Source organism: Oryctolagus cuniculus, chromosome 7 (genome assembly GCF_051225735.1).
Source record: "Oryctolagus cuniculus isolate XC-2025 breed Fujian yellow rabbit chromosome 7, ASM5122573v1, whole genome shotgun sequence".
Taxonomy (NCBI): domain Eukaryota; kingdom Metazoa; phylum Chordata; class Mammalia; order Lagomorpha; family Leporidae; genus Oryctolagus; species Oryctolagus cuniculus.
This window is the reverse complement of record NC_142873.1, coordinates 7,893,771-7,920,521: the sequence shown is the minus strand read 5'-3', so window position 1 is coordinate 7,920,521 and position 26,751 is coordinate 7,893,771. Positions and strand designations below refer to the sequence as shown.

At 40.7% G+C, this 26,751-nt stretch overlaps 1 protein-coding gene across 8 annotated transcripts in view; it reads right to left on the bottom strand.

Moving 5' to 3' along the window:
- The window catches only part of RASAL2 (RAS protein activator like 2), a 416,913-nt gene that overhangs the window by 201,812 nt on the left and 188,350 nt on the right, over positions 1-26,751 (bottom strand). For all 8 annotated transcript variants that reach the window (XM_051856990.3, XM_051856991.3, XM_089336816.1 and 5 more), the window contains exon 3: positions 9,875-10,001. In XM_051856990.3, the coding sequence (XP_051712950.2) occupies positions 9,875-10,001 (127 nt within the window). The remainder of the gene's footprint in view (positions 1-9,874; positions 10,002-26,751) is intronic.

The window sequence follows — 26,751 nt, the reverse complement described above, 5'->3', positions numbered from 1 at the left end:
CATGTCCCCTTCATTCTATCTGAAAACAAAAGACAGGGAGACTTTCAGAAGATCCTACTATAGGAGTTATAAGCCCTAACCTTAGCTTATGACCTTAATTGGAATGACAGACATCTTATTTTATCTACTTGTATGGCTGAAGAAAAGCAGCATATTTAGATAGAAGCTCAGACACGTGCTGATGAGATATCAGTTCAGTATCCTGGCAGTTTTGCTGTGGAGGCCCCAGCAGTCCTGGATACTACACGTGAATGAAATTAACAAAAGGGGGAATCAGGTTCAAAGCTGCAAGACCATATGGTCTCATGCTTACTGTAGGTGGAGTTGAGGAAATGTATTATAAAACTTATAAACTATAATAAAATCAAAGAGATAGCACAAGGTCCGTATGAGAATTCAGATATGTTCCAGGCATGATTAATAGAAGCAATAAAGAAATATATCAACTTAGATCCTGAATCTCAAGTAGGGCAGATTTACCTTGGTACATATTTCATTATGTAATCAGCACCAGATATTAGAAAAAAAGCTTCCAAAACTAGCCATGAGCCCTCAAACCCCCATGAGCCAATTGGTAGAAATGACATTTCAAGTGTTTAACAATAGGGATGAGTCTACATCCTTCAGTATCCCCTTAAGATTAAGGGTCTGGAATCTCTGAGGAGGAAATGATATGGTGTTAGTATTGGGCTCATGAGCTGAAGACCATGACCCACCCTTGCCCCGACCTGATCTCACCTGTATCCACCTTTGCCTGCCAATCAGACTACATAACCACTCCATTACTTGGAAGAGATTTATTATCAACCTTAGGTGCTTCCTTAAGTTAACTTCCCCTATATTTAAATCATTTGTTATGATGTTAGCAAATATTGAGGCAGTTCCTAGTTTAGATAATATTCCTGCTGAAATAAAATAAAGAGTAGATTCCTGGACGGGCTACACATGCTGTGGCTCTCAAGTTTTTCTTAAAGGATAAGACTGTGTTTCCTCATCAGTGCTAGTGTCCAATAAAGCCAGAAGCTAGAAGGGGACTCTAATCAATAAATTTCTCAAAGATGGACTGTTGGTCCCATTCCAGTCTCCCTGTAATACTCTTATATTGCCTGTTTTAAGGCCGAATGGGGAATATAGGATAGTTCAAAACCTCAGGGCAGTTAATTAGGCAGTTATTCCAACTCATCCTATTGTGCCAAATCCTTATACTATATATTGACATAAATGCCTGAAGGGATCTCGTGGTATACAGTTTTAGACCTAAAGAAGGGTTTCTTCTGTATCCCGTTAAGTTCAGAATTTCAGTTTTTATTTGCCTTTGAATGGACTGACCCAGTTTCAGGTGTAACTCAGCAATATGCACAGACTGTCCTCCCCCAAAGGTTCTGGAACAGCCAGCACCTGTTTGGTAATGCACTTGGCAAAGGAACTCAGGGGATTACAGCTAAAGAATGGAGCAATCTTATAATATGTAGATGATATTCTCTTCTGCAGCCCATCCAAGGAGGACTCAGCTGAAAATACCATCAGGTTTTGAACTTCCTGGCTAAGTGAGGATACAAAGTTTCCTCAACAAAAGCTCAGGTTTCTAAACAAGAGGTAGACTACCTGGGATATGTTCTAGCCCCAGGAAAGCGTGCTCTTTCAGTCAAGAGAAAGAAAGCTGTTCTATTTATATAGGATGACCAAAGACAAAAAAGCAGCTAAGGATATTTCTGGGAATGGCAGGATTCTGTAGAATAAGGATTCCACGATTTAGATTAATAGCCAAGCCTTCATAATGAAGCTTTAAAAGGCCCTGACACAGACCCACTTTGCTGGACAAGGGCGTTACACAAGTCAGTGCAAAGAAGTAAACAGCTTTTAACAGAAGCCCCAGCACTGGGAATTCCTGATAACCTGAGTAGGCCATTTACCCTGTTCATAGCAGAGAAACAGGGGGTTGCTATAGAAGTACTGACTCAGAAGTTGGGTCCACTGCCACGACCAGTGGCCTACTTTTCTGAACAGCTAGATTCAGTGGCTACAGGGTGGCCTGCATGCTTAAGGGCTACTGCTGCTACAGCACTCTTGGTGGAGGAAGCCACCAAGCTGACTTTAGGCCAGCCACTTTAAGTTCACACTCCACACCAGCTACAAGGGGTACTGGAAGTTAAAGGACGTCAATGGTTAACAGAAGGACATCTCACAAAATATCAGGATCTACTGTTAGATTCATCTGAGATAACTTAAGGTGTGCCAGGTCCTCAACCCAGCAACTCTGTTGCCACCTGAGGGCACTGGAGAATTAACTCATTCTTGTATATTCTTGTGGTATGGTATACTAATACCATATAACTATAGAACAGGTATATTCTAGTAGACCTGACCTAAACGAGGTGAGCCTTTGGAGAGTACAGATGTTGAGTGGTTTACTGATGGCAGTAGCTACATGAAAGAAGGAATCAGGCAGTACTGTAGCTTTTGGAAGTAGCTGTCATTCACTGTAAGGGACATCAGAAGGGAGACAACTATGTTAGCAAGGGAAATGCACTAGCAGATAAAACAGAAAACTAGTGGCTGGAAATGGCTCTAATACCTCAACCTGTAGCAACGACTAAGGAAGCTCCCTATACCAAGTCTGAGACTGAATGGGCCCAACAGCAGGGTTATACTAAAGATGATAATGGAGGTAGATTCTGGATCATAAGGTTATGGTCCCAATGGCCTCTCAATGGAAAATTACTAAGGAGATGCATGACTCTACCTACCTCGGAAGAGAAGCTTTAATGCAACTCATCTTCCAAGTGTTTGCAGGTAAAGGACTAAATGCTGTTGAAAGGGAGGTAACTTATCCTTGCCCACTGGATTAAAAATACCTCTGGGGGTCACGTAAAACCACCTCCCTTGTTGACTCTTGTGCAGAGGAGGGGAACATACCCAGGTGAAGATTGCAGACTGATTGCACCAATGTGTAACTATGAATATCTTCTAGCTTTTACCAATTCTTTCAGAGGATGGACAGAAGCCTTCCCAACTCAAACAGAAGAAGCACGCAAGGTTTCCAAGGCCTTACTGAAGGACATTGTGCCATGCTTTGGACTCTCACAGTCACTCCAGAGTGACAATGGACCTTCATTTGTATCTAAAATAACTCGACAGTCTTCACAGGTGAACTCGAAAGACACATCTGATTATTCCTGTGAGCTAATCGAAGATCTTAAATACCTCTTCAAAAAGCAAAAAGATAAGTAAAGCTTTTGCTTTCGTCGCATCAAAAATGTTGCACTTTAAGGCAGACATGCTGTACTTCTCTCTTCTTTGGATTCTGTCTCCTTAGTGAGATCTCCTATAATGATTGAAAGTACTTGTGAGCCACATGAAGCTCATTTTAAAACCTGACCACAGCTCTGGGTAATTTGGCCTACACTTCAGGCCAGCTTTTACAACAAGTACTTACATCAGTGGACACTCTATCCTAAGGCAGTTATGGACGACAGACGGGCCTTGGAATATATACTAATAGAACAAGGAAGAAGAATGTGTGCGGTGATTAATGGAATCTGCCACCTTTACTCGAACAGTAGCATGTTCACTGAAAAAGATATTAGAAGTCTCTATGCTCAGGATAAATGGTTTTATAATCTGCATAAGGGTAGCCTATCACCACCATCTGGGAGTTTACAGGATATGTTCTTGCCATCTTAACGGGCACTCCACTTGCAATTTGTTTTGTTCCAGTTTAGCTTATGCTGACTGATAAACTTGTATGTTTCAGAACTCAACGACTTCTGAGAGTAATGATGTCCGTGCAGAGGACACAGCCATTGGCGGTGACAGAGTACTCCAGCTCTGTCATTCATTAGATGAGATAGGAAGATGTTTCCAGACCAAGGACAGATAGGGCCTGAGCCCTGATCAACAGGAAGCAGCTGTAGAAGATATGATGCGTCTACGCGTTTCAGCATCCTCTTAAGATTAAAGGTCAAGAATCTCTGAGTGGGGAATGATATGGTATTAATCAAGGAGAAAGAATTAGGCTCATGAGCTGGAGACCAGGCTCCCCACCCCCGGCCCTACCTGATCTCACCTGTACACACCCACCCAATCAGATTACGTAACCACTCCCTTTTTGAAAGCAAATAAAAGGCTTGGAGTGCCCATGGCCCACTGCTGTTTTGCTTGTGCACCATGCTATTCACAGTCACTCCTGCCCGTGTGGTTTTTCTCTCCACGTGGCTCTGGCTGTGAATGCCTGCACGTGGCCCCAGATCTGCTCCCTGCCTGGTGTGGAACTCCCGGTTCACCTTTCTGACCACCCTCTCCCTTAAATAAAGCCCTCATGTTCCTGTGTATTTCTCTTACTTCCCCAAATAAATTCTAAGTTTTTCCATGTTGCCTGCCTTGTCTATGTCTAAATTGAGGAAGCTTCTCGAAGCTTGAGACAAGAACTCGAAATATTAATCTTGGGTCATAGTTAGACGACATCAGTAAGATCCTCAAGCTTAACGTGTGAAAAACTGAGCTCCCGGGCACCCACTGTTTTCTCCCCTAGTCTTCCCGATCCTCCCCCTTTGTTTCTGTAGCTGTTCTAGTCAACCTTCTCACCCATTCTGTTTCTTACCTCCTATATTTAATCCATTAAGCAAATTCTGATGTCTATTTTCAAATATATCTATGAACTGCTTATTTCTCAGTCCTTGCACCATTACCATTCTGGCACAAGCTGCTATCATCTCTCGTCAAGATTATTGTACCAACATCCTAGCTGGTCTCTAAATTCCCATTTTTGTATCCTAACTCCTAATTCAAGAGCCAGTGGCTCCCCATCTCACAGAGTGAAGGGTAAAGACTTTACGATGACCTGCGAGACACCTTCATGATCTGGTCACTCTCTCCCCATGTTCATTATACTCCGGCCTCACTGACTTCTAAGCTATTCATGGAATATTCCAAATATATTCTCACTTAATACCAGCTGTTTCTGCAGGCACAAATCTGCACCTTCAGGTGTCTATATCCTCTACTCCCACACTTTTAACCATCATTCTTCAAGTATCAGTGAGGCCATCCTTGGTCACATGAGCTAAATTATACTCCCTTGATATTTCCTATCCCTGTTCACTAATTTTCTTTTTTTTACTTTGTACTATCACCATCCAAATAGCATGATTTAATTTATTATTCTTACTTATTGTCTATGGTTTCTCAATAGAATGTAAGCTCTAAGGAAGGAGAAATTTTCGTCTGTATTTTTCACTGCTAATCCTGAGAACCTGGAACAGCATCTGATATACAGTTGGTTCTCAGTAACTACTGGCTGCATAAATGAATGGTATTTGAAAAGCAAAAAATAAATAAAATCCATACAATGCAACAGGCCACAATAATGCATGGATAGTCATCCATAAATTTCCTTGGTTATAAAATGTATGCATATGTCTGCTTGACAGGAGGTGATGCAGGGAATTCAACAATTTTTTTTTTTCAAATGAATCTGATATTTTTATTGAAATTACCTAAGTAGGGGCTGGCACTGTGGTGCAGTGGGTTAATGCCCTGGTCTGAAGAGCCAGCATGGTTCAAGACCCAGCTGCTCCTCTTCCGATCCAGCTCTCTTTGTGGCCTGCAAAAGCATTAGAAGATGGCCCAAGTCCTTGGGCCCCTGCACTTGCAAGGGAGACCCAGAAGAAGCTCCTGGCTCCTGGCTTCAGAATGGTGCAGCTCTGGCCGTTGCGGCCAATTGGGGAGTGAACCATCAGATGGAAGACCTTTCTCTCTCTAACTCTCCTCTCTCTGTGTAACTCTAACTTTCAAATAAATAAATAAATCTTAAAAAAAAAAGAAATTACTTAAGTAATACTACAAACATTCGATAAAAGCTTGAAGTGTTAACTGCTTTCTCCCATCTTATTTATACTGCTAGTTTCATTCAGTAGTGAATTAAAAGACAGGGGAGGAGAATTTCAATAGAATAACTCATTTGTAGGGTGAATAAAAAATAGCTTCTTAGGTCTATTGGAGAAATCATGTTTGAAACTTATATCCTCTTTTTTTTTTTTTTTTTTTTTTTTGACAGGCAGAGTGGACAGTAAAAGAGAGAGAGACAGAAAGAAAGGTCTTCCTTTTCTGTTTGTTCACCCCACAATGGCCGCTCTGGCAGGTGCACTGCGGCCAGCGCACTGTGCTGATCCGAAGGCAGGAGCCAGGTGCTTCTCCTGGTCTCCCATGGGGTGCAGGGCCCAAGCACTTGGGCCATCCTCCACTGCACTCCCGGGCCACAGCAGAGAGCTGGCCTGGAAGAGGGGCAACTGGGACAGAATCCGGTGCCCCGACCGGGACTAGAACCCGGTGCACTGGCGCCGCAGGCGGAGGATTAGCCTAGTGAGCCATGGCGCCAGCCTGAAACTTATATCCTCTTAAAAGTCCTGTCATGAATGGATGACATTCTGGTTAACTATTAAATTATCTCCTACAAAAAGAAGACAGGAAACAATTATTCGTGGGATAGCATCTTTTCCCAAAAAGTATGTTCTGATATGATTACTTTTTGAAGGCTCTGCCAGTAGTATATCTATCAAATTCAGTGCCAGAAGAAATACAGGGGGCCAGTTAGTGAATTGCTGTAGGTCTTAAGAGAGACACAATAGAGTTATAGGAATCAGTGTTCCTTCACTACTATTGGCACGCTATGATTGGTCAACTTAGTCAGGTATTCTGCTACCTTTCTTCTTTTATCTCCATTCCTTTCATCAATTTTATCCTAACGTAATCACTCAGTCACTCAAATATTTATGGAGTGTCTATTGTCCTTTTCACAGGCAAACTTCTCAAAGGAGTTATATCTGCTTGCCGTTTCAGTCTTCTCACTCACGCTATCTTCTCAACCCATTTGCACGGCCTCGGCTACCACATACCACTACAACTGCCGTCCATAAACTCACCAGAAACCTCAAGGTCACTAAATTCAATGATTTGCTTAGGCTTCATCCCAGTTTCTCTCTCAATAGCATATTCCGTAACATACAATAAAGTTGACTATAATTCCTAATTCTTTACTATGCCCACCATGATACTCAATTTACATCACTTACTTGACAGTATGACCTAGCTTCTGGCTTTTTTCCTCCATATTTCCCTTTAAATGTAACATACACACAGAAAGTGCCAAAATCATTCATGTATAGCTCGATAAATCATCACAAAGTAGGCACACCTGCGCAACCACTGCACACGTCACAGGAAGAACATCACTAGTACTCCAGAAATCTCCTTCATAATCCTCTTGCCTCCTCCCAAAAAGCAAGCACCATCCTGACATCTAACACCACAGTTCAGGTTTGTGTGTCCAGGAGCTTTAAACAAACAGCATCACACACTGTGTACCACTCTGTGATTTTTAACATTCTGTTTGAGAGCCCTTTTCTATACAAGATTTCAAAAACACCCTTCTGCATGATTTCTAGAAGCTTTATTGTGTTACCTGACTTGGAACTGAGTCTGTGGATGGTATAAGGTAAGACTCAAGTTCTCCCTTGCACCTCAGAAAGAAATCTAACTGACCCAGCACCAAAATAAAAAAGACTTCCTTTATCCCACTGCACTACAGGGCCCCTAAGCCCCACAGTGTCCGTGCAGAGGTGGGTCCACTACAGGACTTTCAAGTGTGTTTCACTGATCTATTTGCGTATTCTTTCACCAATATATTCCTTTAACCTTTTAGATAGACCCTGACATGATTAGATTAAGTCTTCTCTCTGTTTTCATCTGCCTTTGCTAGTCTTGGTCTAAGGCACTTCTACATGAATTCTAGAATCAACTTGCCAATTTGTGTAGGTATAGGGGGAAAGGAAATACCATGCTGGATTTTGATTTTAAAGAAAACTAATAGATAACATAAAATAGACTCTAAAATGTTATACTTTAGTCCTCCATTTATTTAAATATTTTCTAATTTTCTTTTAATTGCTTCTTATGATTCTCTCTATACAAGTCTTTCATATCTCTAATTAGATTTTCCACAGATTTGCTATCTGTGGAATTTGCTATCTGTAATGTTAAAACAAATGGCATATTAAAATTTTTTTCATTTCTGGTTTGTTGCTGGAATCCAGAAATATAACTGATTTTTGTATACTAATTTATATTTTTATTTCTACACGTATTTATCCTATCATCCTAACTATATAAATAAAACTCCTGAAAGCTGAAGTCTTATCTTACACCTCTTTTCATACTTAGGGACTGCCACAGAATGTTACATATATGGCAACATCTGCCAGCGGGAAATTTTGCCTAAAGACAAATTGCTAGGAAATAAAAACAAATCAACAAAAAGTGATCTAATTCAAGATAAGACTGGCATGTAAGGAAGAATGGCACTGGAAATGATGATAAACTGCCATGAGCCAGGATGACCACCAAACTTGTCAAGAACCAAAGACAGGATAGGCTCTAACCAGACTTTATAGTTTGTTTTGGGCCCAAAATATGGAACATTGTAGAGAGATAGCAACTTGCTATGTAACTCTACCTTCTGTAACTACACTATAATAATTCTCCACAGTATGACTGCACTTCCTCAAAATCCAGACTTTTGTGGGTCAAAGCTTGAATAGCCAAAGGTTCTCTGATATGGCAAAGGCAGCCATCAACAGAACATTACAAATAAAGAAGCCAAAGGGCCTGAAAGAAGGTGACTCTACGCCAGTTCAACGTATGTGAAGTATAAATGGGCCATAAAATAGCTACACCCAGACAGGTTTTCTGGATAATTTAGGCACACACCTAAACTGGTTTCAATACATGCTAAGAGATACAATAAAAATAAGGTGAGTTGACAATTTTACATCTTCAAATATGACTCCTTAGAGAAAATATTTGTTAACTTGGCTTAATTCTGCAAACAAAACAACTGTTATAGGTTTAAAGAAAAAGAAAAAAAAATCTAATTCTGACCAAGTGTTCCATTTAGAAAACAAAGAAAAAGGCAGAAAGCAGCAAGCAAAGCAAACAAACAAAAAACACAACCAATAAACCCAAACCAAATTCTTATTTTAAAAAACACAACCAAAATCAGAGAACTATCCATTTTGACCATCATGGAGACAATAAATGATGTTGTTCTGTCTACCAAATGTCTATGACTAAAAGTCTATGCTTTGCTAAGCAAATAATGCTACAATGTAAAGCACCAAAGCACTTTCTATATTTCAAAATCCTTCATTATTTTATTTAATCTTAATTATGTCTAATTATTTAAATAGCCATTGCTAAAAATGAAAATGCCTAATAGAACACAGGCGGTAGGAAACATAGAAAGAGTCTGTTGCTTTGATAGTGACATGAATTCCTTTAGTATATAACAACTGAAGTGGGACTTCTTTGATTTCTCCCTTCTATCACCCACTTCAACCATTTCCCTGAATATAACTTACGTGGGAAGCCAAATCAGCTTAGCTAAATTAGATTGAACTGGCATTACATTATACAGGACAACATCCGTAACTATGTGAACAGGAGATATTTAAACCACTCAGTATTAAGTTCTACACATACTGGCTCCTCTATAAATCTCAGTATTTCAACAAAATCACCTAATGCTCTTTCAAAACCTAGAAACAAACGATAATCCCAGAAACAACATGTCATCCAACCTGCCAAGACTAAACAGCAAACTTATTAGCACATAAATTCTATCTCTGTAAAGTAACTTTGCTGTCACTCTGTTAAAATAACTGGCTCACTAATGACTGGTAACTCTGAGTTAACATGCCACTGATTTCAACACAGTTACTTAACAAGAAATGCAGGATATCTGTTTTACTGTAATAGTCACTAACAAGTCCATAAATCATCCAATAAAAGCTAGGATTTTCTTTCCTTTTATTAAACTTACCCAGTTTAGTGGCGCCCTCTGGTGGGTACTCAGGAAACTGACCCTCGGAAGGGACGCTGACAGTTCTCCTGAGGCACCGCCCTTTGGTGGAGTCTGCCTGCTGCTCCTGGCCCCCTTCCACAGGTATCTAGTCAACCAAAAGAAAAAGAGATGAAAATTAATAATGAACCCACCTAACAACCTTCTGATTAAACAATGCTTTTAGTTAATGAAGACAGGAGTATATCACAGGCAAAGCAAAACAAAAAATGTAGACATAATGTATATAGAAAGGTAAGGTTTACCAACTCATTTTCAGGAAGTGTTCTCTAAAGAGAAAACTGAAAGATCAGGAAGAGTGAGTATGTAAATTGGCTTACAAGAGGTATGTGCAAGTCATATCCAGGTGTGTGCCTGCTCGGGGAGTTTAGAAAACAAAACACCCACACAAATAAAGATTCTTCTACAGCATGTGTATGTGGCTCACAAGCTCCAGTTCTGCCCGGCGTTCAGTGAAGTTCATGAAACTGTAAGTTAACCAGTAAGACTTATCTTCAAAATTCTTTTTAAAACGAGGATGGGGGGTAGGCATTTGGCCTAGTGATTAAAGACACCTAAATCCTATCACAGAATACTTGGGTTGATTTCAGATTCTACTTCTTGTTAATGAGCACCCTGGGAGACAGAAGGTGGTCCCTCAAGTGGCTGGGCCTTGCCATTCAAAAATGAGGCCTCTGGATGGAATTCCGGGCTCCTGCTTTTCCATTCTGGTACATGTAAGCATTGGGAAGTGACACAGTGGATAGAAGCCCTCTGTCTGTCTCTCTGCCTCTCAAATAAATAAATAATATTAAAGTGAGGCTTTGTTAGATAAAAGTAGTAAAATCAGCCACATTTTCTTCTATTTTAGAATCAAGATATAGATCCAGTTAATACTACATATATAGGTAACATAACACGTTTTCAATGAAACTTGTATAGATACTTGTACAGATACCTTCATCAACTGAAATATTTTCTTCCAAAGATGAGATTGCTTTTATAATCCTAAAAATATTTTTCTGGCATATGTTTAAGACATCAAGTTATTTGCATCTGTGAACTATGATTGGTAAAAATGATCTCTCTAAGGCGCTGGTACTGAGGCATACTGGATAAAGCCAGACCTGCGATGCTAGCATCCCATATGGGATGTTCCTTTTTTTTTTTTTTTTTTTTTAAGATTTTATTTATTCTTTTGAGAGACAGAGTTACAGACAGTGAGAGGGACAGACAGAAAGGTCTTCCTTCCGTTGGTTCACTCCCTAAATGGCTGCAACAGCTGGAACTGCACTGATCTGAAGCCAGGAGCCAGGAACTTCCTCCCGGTCCCCCACTCGAATGCAGGGGCCCAGCACTTGGGCCACCTTCTACTGCTTTCCCAGCCTATAGTAGAGAGCTGGATGGGAAGAGGAACAGCTGGGACTAGAACCAGCGCCCATATGGGATGCCGGTGCTGCAGGAGGAGGATTAACCTACTGCGCCATGGCGCCAGCCCCGGGAGGTTCCACTTCTGATGCAACTCCCTGCTAATGGCCTGGGAAAAGCAGTGGAAGATGGCCCAAGTGCTTAGGCCCGGGCCCCTGTGACCCATGTGGGAGACCCAGAAGAAGCTCCTGGCTTTGGCCTGCCACAGCTCTGGCCATTGAGGCCATCTGGCAAGTGAACCAGTGGATGGAAGATTCTCCTTCTCTTTTGCTCTTCCTCCTGCTCTCTCTGTAGCTCTTTCAAATAAATAATTTTTAAAAAATCTCTAGTACCAATAATTATTTAAAAATTCGCTCAGCAACTTATCATCAAACAGACCTCAAAGAAAAGGATATTGGCAAAATGCCTAATAAAACTAAAGACTCGTTTTAAGGAAAGTCAGTGAGATCCAATACAGAAAGATAATTTAACAAAATTAGGAAAACAACTCATAACATGAAGGAGAATTTTAGCAAGACACAGAGATCACCAGAAAGAACAAAACAGAAATCTTGGAAATGAAGATGTTAATAAATGAGAGAAAAAATACACTTGAAAGCTTGACTAACAGTTAGATTGAGTAGAAGAAAGAACATATGAAGTGGAACACAGGTCTTTGTAAATATCCTGCCAGATGATTGACTGATAGACAGCTAAGCAAAAACAATGAGGACAGCCTGAGGTTTATGGAATACCACTAAACTAACAAATATTTGAATTTTGGGGGTGCCACAAGGCAAAGAAAAGGGAAAAAAAGTTGAAAACATAGTTGATAAAATAATAGCTGAAACATTCTTCCAACCATGGGAAGTTTATAGACATCCAGGTACAGCAGGGCTAAAGGACTCCCAATATATATGACACCATAGCACAACACCACAACATGTTATAATCAAACTGAAGAAAGCACAAGAAAAGGGATTTTAAAACCTATAAGAGGGGCCAGCATGGTGGAAAGTGGGTAAAGCAACCCATATGGGTGCCAGTTTGAGTCCTGGCTGTTCCATTTCCAATCCAGCTCCCTGCTAATGGCCTGGAAAAAGCAGCAGAAAATGGCTCAAGTGTTTGGGCCCCTGCCACCCATGTAGGAGATGTGGAAGGAGCTCCTGGTTTTGCTTGGCCCAGCCCTGGCTGTTGTGGCCATCTGAGGAGCAAACTAGCTGATCTCCATCTCAATCTCAATCTCAATCTTTCTCTCTCTCTCTCTTTAAAATACATAAATCTTTAAAAAAAAAAAAAGAATCAAACCTTATCAATACAGTAAACCACAAAATAAACAAGGGAAAAAGAAAAGAACATAAGGTACTCAAAAAGAAGAAAACTAACAAAATGGCAGGAATAAGTCTCTTTTTATCAATAATATTCTTGAATACAGATGGAATAAATTCCTCAATTAAAGGTACACATCAGCTGAACAGACGTTGAAAAAGAGATCTAAGAATATGATGACTATAAAAAACTCACTTTGTCACCAAAGACAAACACACACTGAAAGTGAAAGGATGCAAAAAGACATTCTATACAAAAAGAAATAAAAAGCAAGCAGGTGTAGCTATACTTACATCAGACAAAACAGTTGTCAAGACAAAAACTGTAAACTCTAGCCTCAGAATCAGCCCTTAAGGCATTCAGATATGGCTGAAGAGCCCATGAGAGTATTTTAGGCATGGAAAGCCAAGACACTCTGGGGAGGAAAAAAAAAAAAAAAGAACAAGACCTAAATGAAAGATCTCTGCGAGTGAGATCCCAGTGGAAAGAACGGGGCCATCAAGAAAGGAGGTACCTTTCTCTGAAGGGAGGAGAGAACTTCCACTTTGATTATGACCCTGTTGGAATAAGATCGAAGTTGGCGAACCCAAGAGGCTTCCATAGCCTTAGCAACTCACGACTAGAGCCTAGGGAGATTAGTGACGCCATAAACAAGAGTGTCAAATTGTTAAGTCAACAACAGGAGTCACTGTGTACTTACTTTTCATGTGGGATCTGTCCTTAATGTGTTGTCCAATGTGAAGTAATGCTATAACTAGTACGGAAACAGTATTTTTACACTTTGTGTTTCTGTGTGGGTGCAAACTGATGAAATCTTTACTTAATATATACTAAATCGATCTTCTGTATATAAAGATAATTGAAAATGAATCTTGATGTGAATGGAATGGGAGAGGGAGCAGGAGATGGGAGGGGTGCGAGTGGGAGGGAAATTGGGGGGGGCAATTAATCCATAAACTGTACTTTGGAAATTTATATTTACTAAATAAAAAAAAGGAAAATAAGGTAAAAAAAAAACTGTAAAAAGTTAAGTTCAGTATATAATTTTTTTTTTTGACAGGCAGAGTGGACAGTGAGAGAGAGAGAGAAACAGAGAGAAAGGTCTTCCATTGCCGTTGGTTCACCCTCCAATGGCTGCCGCAGCAGCGTGCTGCAGCCGGCGCACCACGCTGATCCGATGGCAGGAGCCAGGTGCTTCTCCTGGTCTGCCATGGGGTGCAGGGCCCAAGCACTTGGGCCATCCTCCACTGCACTCCCTGGCCACAGCAGAGAGCTGGCCTGGAAGAGGGCAGCCGGGACAGAATACGGCGCCCCAACTGGGACTAGAACCTGGTGTGCCGGCACCACAAGGTGGAGGATTAGCCTATTGAGCCGTGGCACCGGCCAAGTTCAGTATATAATTTTCAAGTATTCAGCTCAAGAAGACAAGGCAGTTATAAATGTATAAGCTCCTAATTTTACAAAATGAACATTATTAGATCTAAATGGAGAAGCTCTGATACAATAATGGGGGACTTCAACACTCCACTTTCTTCAGTGAACAGATGACTTGGGGAAAGAAATCAAGAAAGAAACATTAAAGAATACTACAGAGCAAATGAACCTAACAGATATTTACAGAACATTTCATCCAACAGCTGCAAAATACACATTCTTATCATAGCATACAGAACATTCTCTAGGGTAGACTATATATTAGGCCACAAAACAAGTCTCAACAAATTTAAAAAAAAAAATCAAAATCATATCATGTATCTTTCCTGACCACCACAGAACAAAATTAGAAATCAACAACAAAAAAACTTTTATAAGTTATAAAGTAAATGTAGATTTAACATGTTATTGAACAATGAGCCACTAAAGGAATCAAAAGAAAAATTTAAAAATATCCTAAAGCAAATAAAATAGAAACAAAATATACCAAAACTGATGGAAGAAAGTACTAAGTACTAAAAGGGAAATTTACAATAAGGTCCTATATATTTAAAAAAAAAAAAGTTTTAATTAGTAGAAGGAAGGAAATAGATCAGAGCAGAAAAACAAAATGAGAGACTATGGCCGGTGCCACGGCTCACTAGGCTAATCCTCCACCTAGCGGTGCTGGCACACCAGGTTCTAGTCCCGGTCAGGGCGCCGGATTCTGTCCCCGTTGCCCCTCTTCCAGGCCAGCTCTCTGCTGTGGCCAGGGAGTGCAGTGGAGGATGGCCGAAGTCCTTGGGCCCTACACCCCATGGCAGACCAGGAGAAGCACCTGGCTCCTGCCTTTGGATCAGCGCAGTGTGCTGGCCACAGTGTGCCGGCCGCAGCGTGCCAGCCGCGGCAGCCATTGGAGGGTGAACCAACGGCAAAAGGAAGACCTTTCTCTCTGTCTCTCTCTCTCACTATCCACTCTGCCTGTCAAAAAAAAAAAAAAAAAAAAAAAAAAGAGAGAGAGAGAGAGAGAGACTAAAAACAATACAAAAGATCAATGAAACAAGCAGTTGCTCTTTTGAAGATAAGCAAAATCGACAAACCTTTAGCTAGAGTAACAGCAAAAAAGAGAAGACAACAAAACAAAAATGAAATTAAAGATGAAAAAGGAGACAATACAACTGAAACAACGAAACAAAAGGATCATCAGGGACTATTACAGTTAATGACATGCCAACAAATTGGAAAACCTAGAAAAAACAGCTAAGTATCTAGATATCTAAAGCCTGCTAAAATTAAATTATGAAGACACAGAAAAAGTTAAATGACCAATAACAGGTAATGAGAATGAATCAGAAATGAAATATCCCAACAAAAACTCAGGATCTGATGATTTCAATGTTGAATTCCACCAAACTTTTAAGGAAGAATTAATACCAAACCTCAAACTATTTTGAAAAATTGAAATGGAAATACCTTCCAAACTCATTCTTGAAGGCTAGCATTTCCTTGATTTCAAAACCCAGATAGGGACACAACAAAAAAAAGAAAACTATAGACCAATATTCCTGACGAACAGTGATTTAAAAATTTCAACAAAATACTAGCAGATCAAATCAAATGGTACCTCATAAAGATCATTCACCATAAACAAGCGGAATTTAACCCAGAGATGCTGAGGTGGTTCCTTAGACACAAGTCAATAAACTTATTATATCACAAAAACAGAATGAAGTTTCAATATCATATGGTCATCTCAATACACATAAAAAAAATTCAATAAAATTTGGCAACTATTCACAATAAATACCTTAGATAAATTAGAAGGAACAAAATAAAAGGAACCAATTTCAATACAATAAAGGCTGTGTACAACAGATTTATGACCAACATTATACTGAATGGTGACAAGGTGAATGAATTTCCTCTAGGTCTGGAACCAGACAAGGATGTCCACTCTCATCATGCTTATTCAATACAGGTTAGAACTTTAGTCCTGAGCAATTAGGCAAGAGAAAGAAAGAAAAGACATACAAATAGGAAGGAAGGAAGTCAAATCATCCTTATTGCAGATGACATGATTCTACACATAGAGAAACCTAATGACTCCATCAAGAGACTATCAGAAATGATAAACAAATTCAATAAAGTTGCATGACACAAAATCAACAATCATTTTTGTATACCAACAATGAACTGCTATGAAATAAATTATAAGGGCAATCCCATTTACAACGCCTAGGAAAAAAAAATAAAATACTTTGGAATAAATTTAACCAAGGATGTGAAAGACCTATACAATGGACAATATAAAATAACAATGAAAGAAATTTAAGATGGCACACAAAGAAATGAGAAGACCTTCTGTGTTCCTGGATTAGAAGAATTAACATTATTTATATATTTGTACTATCCAAAGCAATTTACAGATTCAATGCAACCCCCATCAAAATAACAATGACATTCTTCTCAAAACTAGGAAAACAATCCTAATTGGAATTGGAAGCACACAAGACCCTGAATATCCAAAACAATCTTCAACAAAAAGAGCAACCTCCAGGCATCACAATATCTAATTTTAAGGCATGCCTCAGAGCTACAATCAATGCAGTATGATACTTGCTAAAAAAGAGGTATATAGGACCATGGAACAGAGATCCCAGAAATGGTTCTACCCATCTATAAGCAAATGGTTCTCAACAAAGCTACCCAAAACATATTCTGGAGAAAGAAGAGTTTTTTCAATACAGGCTGCTGAGAAAACTGGATATCCACATGCAACACACTGACCTTCCCGTCTCTCAGTCTATGTAAAAATAAACTCACAAGGGATCCAAGATCTAAATGTAAGACCTGAAACAAAGAAAGTGCTATAAGAAAACATGGAGGAAACATTTCACAACACTGGCATGGGCAACAGCTTCTTTAATAAGACTCCAAAAATAAAGGCAACAAAAGCAAAAACAGACAAATGGGATTATATCAAACTGAGAGTCTTCTGCATAGGAAAGGAAACAATCAACAGAGTGAAGACAGAATGGGAGAAGTTATGTGCAAACTCTGCATCTGACAATATATCCAGAATATATAAAATAAATCAAGAAATTCAACAACAAATAAACAATCCAGTTAAGAAATGCATAAAGGATATTTCTAGGGCAGGACCAGCACTGTAGCACAGTAGGCTAAGCCTCTGTCTGCAGTACTGGCTCCCATGTGGCTCCCAGTTCCTGTTCTGGCTGCTCCTCTTCCAATCCAGCTCTCTGCTTAAGACCTGGGAAGGCAGTGGAGGATGGCCCAAATGCTCAAGGCCCTGCACCTATGGGGGAGACCTGGAGGAAGCTCCTGGCTCTTGGCTTTGAAATGGCCCAGTGGGGGCCAATTTGAAGAGTGAACCAGCAGATGGAAGACTTTCTGTCTCTTCCTCTCTGTCTGTAATTCTGCCTCTCAAATAAAGTTTAAAAAAATAAAGTTAAAAAAATTTAAAAAAAATGTGAAGGACATTTCTTGAAAAAAATATAAATGGTCAAAAAAAAAAAAAACATGAAAAATGCTCAATAGCATGACTATTAGGAAATACAAATCAAAACCCCATACATTAGATATCATCTCAGTCTCATTGTGAATGGCTATTATAAAAAGATAAATAACAAATGCTGTTGATGATGTAAAGAAAAGGGAACACTTATCCACTATTGGTGAGAATGTATATTAGCATAGCCAATATGGGGAACAGTTTCTCAAAAAACCAAAAATAGATATCCTATATAATTCAGAGACTCCAGTCCTGGGTATAAATCAGAAGGAAATGGAATCAGCATATGAAAGAGACAGCAGCACTATTCACAATAGCCAAGATATGGAATCAGCCTAAGTGTCCAACAGTGAATGAATGGATAAAGAAAATGTGCTAAAGATACACAAATGGAATATAATTCAGATATAAAAAAAGAATGAAACCCTGTCATTTGCAGCAAAATGGCCAGAAATGGAGGGCATTATGTTAAGTGAAATAAGCCAGAGGTAGAAAGAAAAATACTGCATGTTCTCCACATGTGGAAGATGTAAAAATATAAAAATAACATGAGTCTCAATGCAGAAGAGTGATTACTAGCGGCTGGGAAGGAAGTGGGTTAGGTACTGGGTACCGAAATCCAGTTAGAAAAAGGAGTAAGTTCTGGTGTTCCACAGCACCACGGAAGGGTGCCTACAGTTCACAGTAACATGTACTTCATGAAGAACTAGAGGAGAGGAGCGCAAAGCCTTCCAACGATTTGGGGCCCAATCAGGGAGACAGGACTAGACTGATTGTATTCGTGAGCTGGAGACCAAGGCCCCCAATGCCCCTACCTGATCTCACCTATATTCACCCACCTGCCAATCAGAGTATATAGCCACTCCCCTTATGGAAGTAGAAAAGAGGAGCAGAGCACGCTGGGCCCACCCTGCTCTCCTGTGCGCCTCTTGCACACTGCCCGTTTTGGCCACTGCTCCTGCCCACGGACGTTTGGCCTGTAGACCCCTCCACGTAGCTCCTGGTCTGACTCTGAGATTCTGGTATGGAATTTCCCATTTACCCCTCGTAGGCCCCTCCCCTTTGATAAAGCCCTTATATTACTGTGTATTTCTCATTCCCTAGATAAATCTTGAACCTTACCATCCTGTCTGCTTCATTTGAGCCATTACTTAGAGCTCTTAGACATCAAGGACTCCAAAAATATTAATTTTAGCATACATTAGCTGATAACATTTGGTGACCACAAAGGGACTACTTATTTAATCTGTTTAAAAACTGCTGACATGGTAAGGAACCTTCCAACGGCTTCACAAGGTTTCTCATTTCTGAAAATCTCTCTGCATCCCAGCCTTGGCAACATGGTAAGGAACTTTCAAACGGCTCCACAAGACCTCTAAGTTCTGAAAATCTTTCTGCATGGCAGCCTCTCTTCTCTCAGCGCTCATGACTTCCCTCAGAAATGGGCTTTGTTAGCAAACACGAGGTTTCATCTCTCAGGAAACGTGTCTGAGCAAACGCACAGGGGTTTTGCTTCAGGTCAAGCTTTCTCTCAATGCTTATGGTTTCGGAAAGGGGTTGTAAAAAATGCAAGGATTTTTTTTTGGTGTTTCCCATTTCAGTAGCTTCAAGAGGATGGGATATTAGCATTAATGGAATTTGGGCAGAAAGGTGGGAGAAATATGCTAGCGGAAGGCCAGTTTGTAGTTTATCGATACATAATAGTTTCCAAGTTGTTTGGATGTATTTTAAAAAATTTTTTTTTTATTTTTTGACAGGCAGAGTGGACAGTGAGAGAGAGAGACAGAGAGAAAGGTCTTCTTTTACTGTTGGTTTACCCCACAATGGCTGCTGCGGCTGGCACGCTGCAGCTGCACAGCGCTGATCAGAAGCCAGGAGCCAGGTGCTTCTCCTGGTCTCCCATGGGGTGCAGGGTCCAAGGACTTGGGCCATCCTCCACTGCACTCCCGGGCCACAGCAGAGAGCTGGAATGGAAGAGGAACAACTGGGACAGAACCGGCACCTCAACCGGGACTAGAACCTGGGGTGCCGACGCCACAGGCGGAGGATTAGCCTAGTGAGCCGCGGCGCCGGCCTTGTGATGTATTTTTAAGGACATTTTATATTTTCTAAGGAAATAACTTGAAACAAAGCTGTTTCACGGAATGGATTTAGGTTTACCAAACAATTGCCTTGCTGCAGGTTCTCTGATTTTCCAATCAGGCATGCTTTCAATTGGTAATTTTGGGTGGGAGAGCAGCTTCTGTTGCCTATTAACTTTTAGTGTCAGGAAGGCAGAACATCAAACAGGGCAGAGGTTCCACTTCCTGCTGCGGAGGGTGAACTTCCGTCCTGAGATGGTGGCCTCCATCAGAAACACATGGTTGCCAAGATGGCAGCTCCCAAGGAGGACATAAAGTTGCCAAAAGGTAGCTCCCAGGAAGACTTCCATCATTCCCAGAAGATGGGCAAAAGACTCCACCCCAAATGGCAGCCCCAATGACTGGCCACGTGGTATATGTCTGGTTGCCCAAGTGGCTATTTATTTAGTTTGTTATTTTCTTGGCTGTTGACCAGATGGTGGAATTCTTGGGTTCCTGGTTTTTTTAATTTTAGAGTATTATGTTATGACTATGTGCCAGAAGGTGGAATTCTTGGATTCCTGGTCTTTTTTTTTTTTTTTTTTTTTTAAGCTGTAGTTTGCTATGTTATGACTATGAAGTGGAAAGTGAAATTCTTGAATTCCTGTACTTTTTATTTTAGCTTGTTATGTTATGGCTATGCACTGGTTCTGAAACTCTTGGATTCCTATTTTTTCCCCATTTTTAATTTTAGTTTTTATTTTAAGGCTATGAACTTGAATTTGTGGGCACCCTGAGATATGGTACACCAGGGGTGGCGTTTTCTCTTTGGTCTCTTGAGGTTTGGTATCTCAGGCACAGCGGGCCTTCCAAAATTTCATCTCAGACCAGGCTGCTTTCTTTTTGGCCTCCTGAGATTCAGCACCTCAGGAATGGTCTGGAATGGTGTTTCTCAGACTAAGCAGTATTTCCCCTTTTTATGTTGGTATGGTATCTGGCTTTACAATGATTTACTTAAAAAAAAAAAAAAAGAAGAAGAAAAAAATTTAGAATCCCCTCAGTGGGATGCGTAGAATAATGGACCCCATTTCATGTACAAATGGAGACTCTGAGGTGTCAAAATTATAGCTAATACAATGTATCAAGTCACATGCCTAAGGATAATTAAGCTCACAAAGAGCTGTGTTTCCTTTCATCTTCTCAGGTCCTACAAAAGGCTGTGTAGTTCTGTGGAGTTACCTGTAGGGGTACAGTTTGAAAACTTGCCATGGGATCCCAAATCTCCATGAGCTGAATGGTAAAAATAGAGTTTTAAGAGTTTAATGATCATATAGAAAGGATTACTTAGTGATCATATAAATAGGATTAAATGTTTAGTAATAATAAATAGGATTAAAAAAAGGGAGGTAAGGTTCCAACATGGGAAGCAGTCCATACAGCAGACTCATAGGATGTCAATCACTTAAAGTAGCATACTGACCTCCAGAGTCATCTCTTAAGGCATTCTGGTCTGGCTGAAAAGCCCACAAGAGCATCTCAGGCATGGAAAGCCAGGACACTGTGGCAAAAAGTGTCGCTTCATGAAGGACTTCTGTGCGTGAGACCCCAGTTGAAAGAAGTGCTCATCAAAGAAGGAGGTACTTTTCTCTGAAGGAAGGAGAGAATTTCCACACTGCTCATGGCCTTATCTAAATACTGATGGCGTTTATGGATTCAAAAAGCTTCCACAGCCTAGGCAGCTCATGTCTAGAGCCTTGGGTGATCACTGATGTCATATATAAGAGTGTGAAATGTTAAATTAATGTCAGTAGTCACTGTGTACTAACTTCCCATGCAGGCCCTCTGTCCTCAGAGTTGAATTGTGAGAGTCAATGGTAAAACTTGGTCTCAAAGATTTACTTTATTTTAGTGTATGAAGTAGACAATATTCTTATGTCTCATAAGTTTTTGTTATTTCTAAATGTTCAACTACATTGCTGTATTCTTTTTTAAATTTTATTTTTATTTATTTGACAGGTAGAGTTATAGACAGAGAGAGAGACAGAGAAAGGTCTTCCTTCCATTGGTTCACCCCCCAAAATGGCCGCTACGGCCAGTGCTGTGCTGATCCGAAGCCAGGAATCAGGTGCTTCTTCCTGGTCTCCCATGCTGGTGCAGGGCCCAAGCATTTGGGCCATCCTCCACTGCCTTCCCAGGCCACAGCAGAGAGCTAAACTGGAAGAGGAGCAACCAGGATTAGAACCTGGTGCCCATATGGGATGCTGGTGCTGCAGGCGGAGGATTAGCCAAGTGAGCCACGGCGCCGGCCCTCCATTGCTGTATTCTTAAACGTTTCTTTATTTAGTTAAGTTTCTCAAACATGGACTCTTGGAACCATGTCTCCCTGTAATACTCCTATCTTGCCTGTTTTAAAGTCAAATGGAGCGTACACAAAATGGTTAAAGGCCTTAAGGCTAATGAGGCAGCTATTTCAATAAATTCTACTGTGTTAAACCCTTACCTGAAGGGTGTTTTCTAATGCATCCATTAAGTTCAGAATCTAGCAAAACTAGAATACAGAGTTTCTCCAACAAAAGCGCAGTTTTCTAAACAAGAGGTAGACTACCTGGGATATGTTCTAGCCCCAGGAAAGCGTGCTCTTTCAGTCAAGAGAAAGAAAGCTGTTCTATTTATATAGGATGACCAAAGACAAAAAAGCAGCTAAGGACATTGATTTCTGAGAATGGCAGGATTTTGTAGAATATGGGTTCCAGGATTTGGATTAAAAGCCAAGCCTTTGCATGAAGCTTTAAAAGGCCCTGAAGTAGATCCACTTTGCTGGACAGGGGAGCTACAAAAGGTGTTCCTAAGAATTAAAGAGCTTTTAACAGAGCTCCAGTGTCACTCCCCCTCTTCGTGGAGGAACGACACTAAACCCTGCCTAGGCTTCATATCCCAGTCACGGCACCATTATGTCGCTCCCCGTCTTCATGGGGGAACGACACTAAATCCTGCCTAGGCTTCATATCCCAGTCACGGCACCATTATGTCGCTCCCCCTCTTCGTGGAGGAACGACACAGGACCCTGCGCTGTTCTTTCGTCTGCTCGGCCCTCCCCGGGTTTGCTGCTGGTTCTTCCCGGGTTGGCTACTATCCCTTCCACCTCCGTGGAAGGGCAGTTCCCCCTGGCCGCATTCCCCACTTCCGCAGGGGAGCGGCACACCGCCGGCCGGCTCTTCTCGGGGGCTGCACAGGTGTTCCTTCAGCTAGATGTTCCCCATAGATGTTCCTCATGCATGCCGTCTCTCTCCTCCTTTATAGTCCTCCTCCGCCAATCCTAACTCGGCTGCCCACACGCCGAGTACGCTGCTCTCCAATCAGGAGCAAGTCCTACAGTTTATTGGTTGAACTGGAGGCAGCTGTGCGGAAGCTGTTTACTTCTCTCCCAGCGCCATATTGTGGGAGAGCAGATGCATAGAATAAGTCTTAATTCCAGTAACTCAGTCTAGTCCGGTTTGCTCCCCACACTCCAGCATTAGGAATTCCCGAGTATGCCCTTCACCTTGTTTATAGAAAGATCCCCTTCAGACAAGTTGCAGCCTAAATGGAAGGGACGACCCTACCTCTGAGGTAGGTATATTTACAGGGCATCCCAAGCTGGTAATATCTCAAGGATTAAACTTCTACCTCTTGAGTCTTCGAAGGTGAACTCAAAAGACACATGTTTATTCTTGTGAGCCAACTGAAGATTTTAAATACATCTTCAAAAAGCAAAAAGATAAGTAAACCTTCTGCTTTTATCACATCAAGACTGCTGCACTTTAAGACAGACATGTTGTACCTACTTCTTCTTTTGATTCGCTCTGGGAGCTGTTATTGGCAAGAAAACTCCTTAGTGGATTCTTCTATTATAATCCTCTATGCTCAGGCCAAATGGATTTATAATCTACATAAGGATACCCTATCACCACCTGCTATCTGGGATTCTATAACATATGTTCTATTCTTCTTAAGGAGCACTCCAGTTACGACTTGTTTCGTTCCAGTTTTACTTATGCTGATTGATTAACTTGCATGTTTCAGAACTCAATGACTTCTGGGAGTAATGATAAGCATGCAAGGGACATAGCCATTAGCAGTGACCAAGAGTGCTCCAGCTCATGAAATGAATTCATTAGATGAGACAGGAGGAGCTTTCCGGACCCACACCAGGCAGGGACTATGTACCTCATCAGCAGGAAGTAGCTACAAAAGATATGATGAGTCTACATCCTTCAGTATCTCCTTAAGATTAAGGGTCTGGAATCTCTGAAGGGGGAATGATACGGGACCCAGTCAGGGAGAGAGGATTAGACTGATTAGATTTATGAGCTGGAGACCATGCCCTCTTCTGCTCCTACCTGATCTCACCTATATCCACCCACCTGCCAATCAGAATACATAAGCACTCCCCTTTTAGAAATGGATAAAAGGGGCCAGGTGGCATAACGGGTAAAGCTGCCACCTGCAGTGTCAGGATCCCAGATGGGCACCAGTTCATGTCCCAGCTGCTTCACTTCCAATCTAGCTCTCTGCTATGGTTTGGGAAAGTAGTAGAAGATGTCCCAAATCCTTGGGCCCTTGCACCTGTGAGGGAGACCTGGAAGAAGCTCCTGACTCCTGGCTTCGGATCGGTGCAGCTGACTTTGGATTGGCACTGCTCTGGCCATTGCAGCCAACTGGGGAGTGAACCAGCGGATGGAAGACCTCTCTTTCTCTCTCTCTCTGCCTTTCCTTCTCTCTGTGTAACTTTGACTTTCAAATAAATAAATAAATCTTTAAAAAAAAAAAAGTGGCTAAGAGGCCTAGGGCATGCTGGGCCTGCCCTACTCTCCTTGCATCTCTTGTGTGCCGCCCATGTTTGCCTCTGTTCTTGCCCCTGTGGCTCCTCTGTGCTCTGGACTGCACACTCCTGCACATGGCCCCTGGTCCGACTCTGAGATCCTGGTATGGAATTTCCCATTTACCCTTCTTAGGCTCCTCTCCTTCTTCTGCATATTTTTCTCACTCTCTAAATAAATCTTAAACCTTTTTTTTTTTTAAAGATTTACTTTATTTATTTGAAAGTCAGAATTACAAACAGAGAGAAGGAGCGGCAGAGAGAGAGAGGTCTTCCATTTGCTGGTTCACTCCCCAATTGGCTGCAATGGCTGGAGCTGTGCAGATCTGAATTCAGAAGCCAGGAGCCTCCTCTGGGTCTACCATGTGGATGCAGGGCCCAAGGACTTGGGCTATCTTCCACTGCCTTACCAGGCCATGGCAGAGAGCTGGATCCAAAGTGGAGCAACCAGGACCCAAACTGGCACCCACATGGGATGCTGGCACCATAGGCGGTGGCTTTACCCGCTACCCACAGCACCAGCCCCTAAATCTTAAACCTTACCTTGTTGTCTGCTTCATTTGAGCCAGTCATTGGAATTCTTGACTAAATAAATGACAAGGACCCCCAAAATATTAATGTTAGTGTATGCTAGCCAATAACACCAACAGAAAGGATAGACAGAAATATCCCTGATGTGATCAGCACATACTGCATATGTGTGTTGAAATATCTGACTGTTCCCCCCAAATATGCACATAATAATGGTAATCCAAAATGCTAATTGCTTTTAAATTTCCATAATATTGACCATCATTGAGTTCTTCTGCACAAGTCTACAGAATTTATTATGTGTGACATGAGAGAGTAATTATTACCCCCTTTTGGTAAGGAATGACTTATTTATCCAAATGATCACAAAGGACACATATCACATAAACTGATCAGGCAAAACTAGGACAGAATAGGCTTACATGTAGCCTTCTGCTTTGCCTCAGTAATCCAATTCCTATGACAGAGGTCAAGGGAAGCTCACTCTTACTGAAAACAGGAAGAGCAAATTCCTAAAGCTTCCATAAGCACTGAAAAAAATTCACACTTCTCATAGGACAAAATGTTCTCCTTATTACCAGTACTATGATACTCAGCACACTGAAAAACTGAACAGCAGAATTAAGAAACATATAATTTTAAAAATAAGCCATGATCAAATATTAGTATCAATAAAGACCAGAGCTCTTCTAAAAGCACTCTGTAACATAAAACTCAGCAGTAACCGGAGTGGCCTGTCCCTTTTAGGGTGGAAATTATCTCTATTTGAATAATTAAAAGAGTAGCTATGAGACGTTAAATGACTCCTTTCCAGTAAGAAAGACAAAAGTGTATCCCTTACCTGCCTTCAAAGTATAAAGAATGAGAGTACATTTAGAAAATAATAGGTTAGAACTTTGAGCAAATAATTGAATCTAAATAAAAGTAAGTATTTTGATAACAGGTCAAATATGCCTATTGTATAAAATAATGAAGATCTTAAGCTAAATGGGGAAAAAATAGTTGCCTTCTGGTATTTAAGGAGGAAATATTTTTTCTGTGGAAATTTTTAAAAGCCATATCCAGGAAAAAGAAAGAATGGCGTCGAATATCACATACTTTGTCTCTACAAAATATAAGGAAAGGATAACTAAAATATATCAAACTTCTTATTTGGGCCTAAAATTGACTCAAAATTATTTTCTCATAGTTTTAATGAAGATTTCAACTCTTTACTCTTGAAACTTAAAATATAATCAAAGGTTTTATTTAAAATATTGCTGTTAAACATTAGGGTTTTTTTTTTTTTCCTCCCTGACTCAGGATATAAAGGAACACTGTGTTGGCTTTTCTCCTAAATTTGCATTTCTTAAGAACAGTACATGTAATAGATTGTACATGTATAGATCGCTTCTAAGCTGAAGTATTTTTAAATTTATGGATCTTCTTTAAAATTGAATAGATCACATTTCAAGTACTTTCAAATTGGAGTTCACAAATCTTAGGCAGCTGAGGGGGAAAAAAAAATCAGTTTTGGAAGAGCAATTTTCTCCATCCTGATTGTGCTGATTTAGTTTACCAGCTCACATTTACTTGTTTACCCTGCACTGCTCACAAAATAATACATGTTTTCCATGTTCCATGACATGAGAAAAACTTTTTTTTTTACTTCCTTGGCAGCTTGTACTGGACTTGAGAGTCTTCTCTCAATACAAAAGAACAAACATTAAGCACTTTAACGTCATTGCTT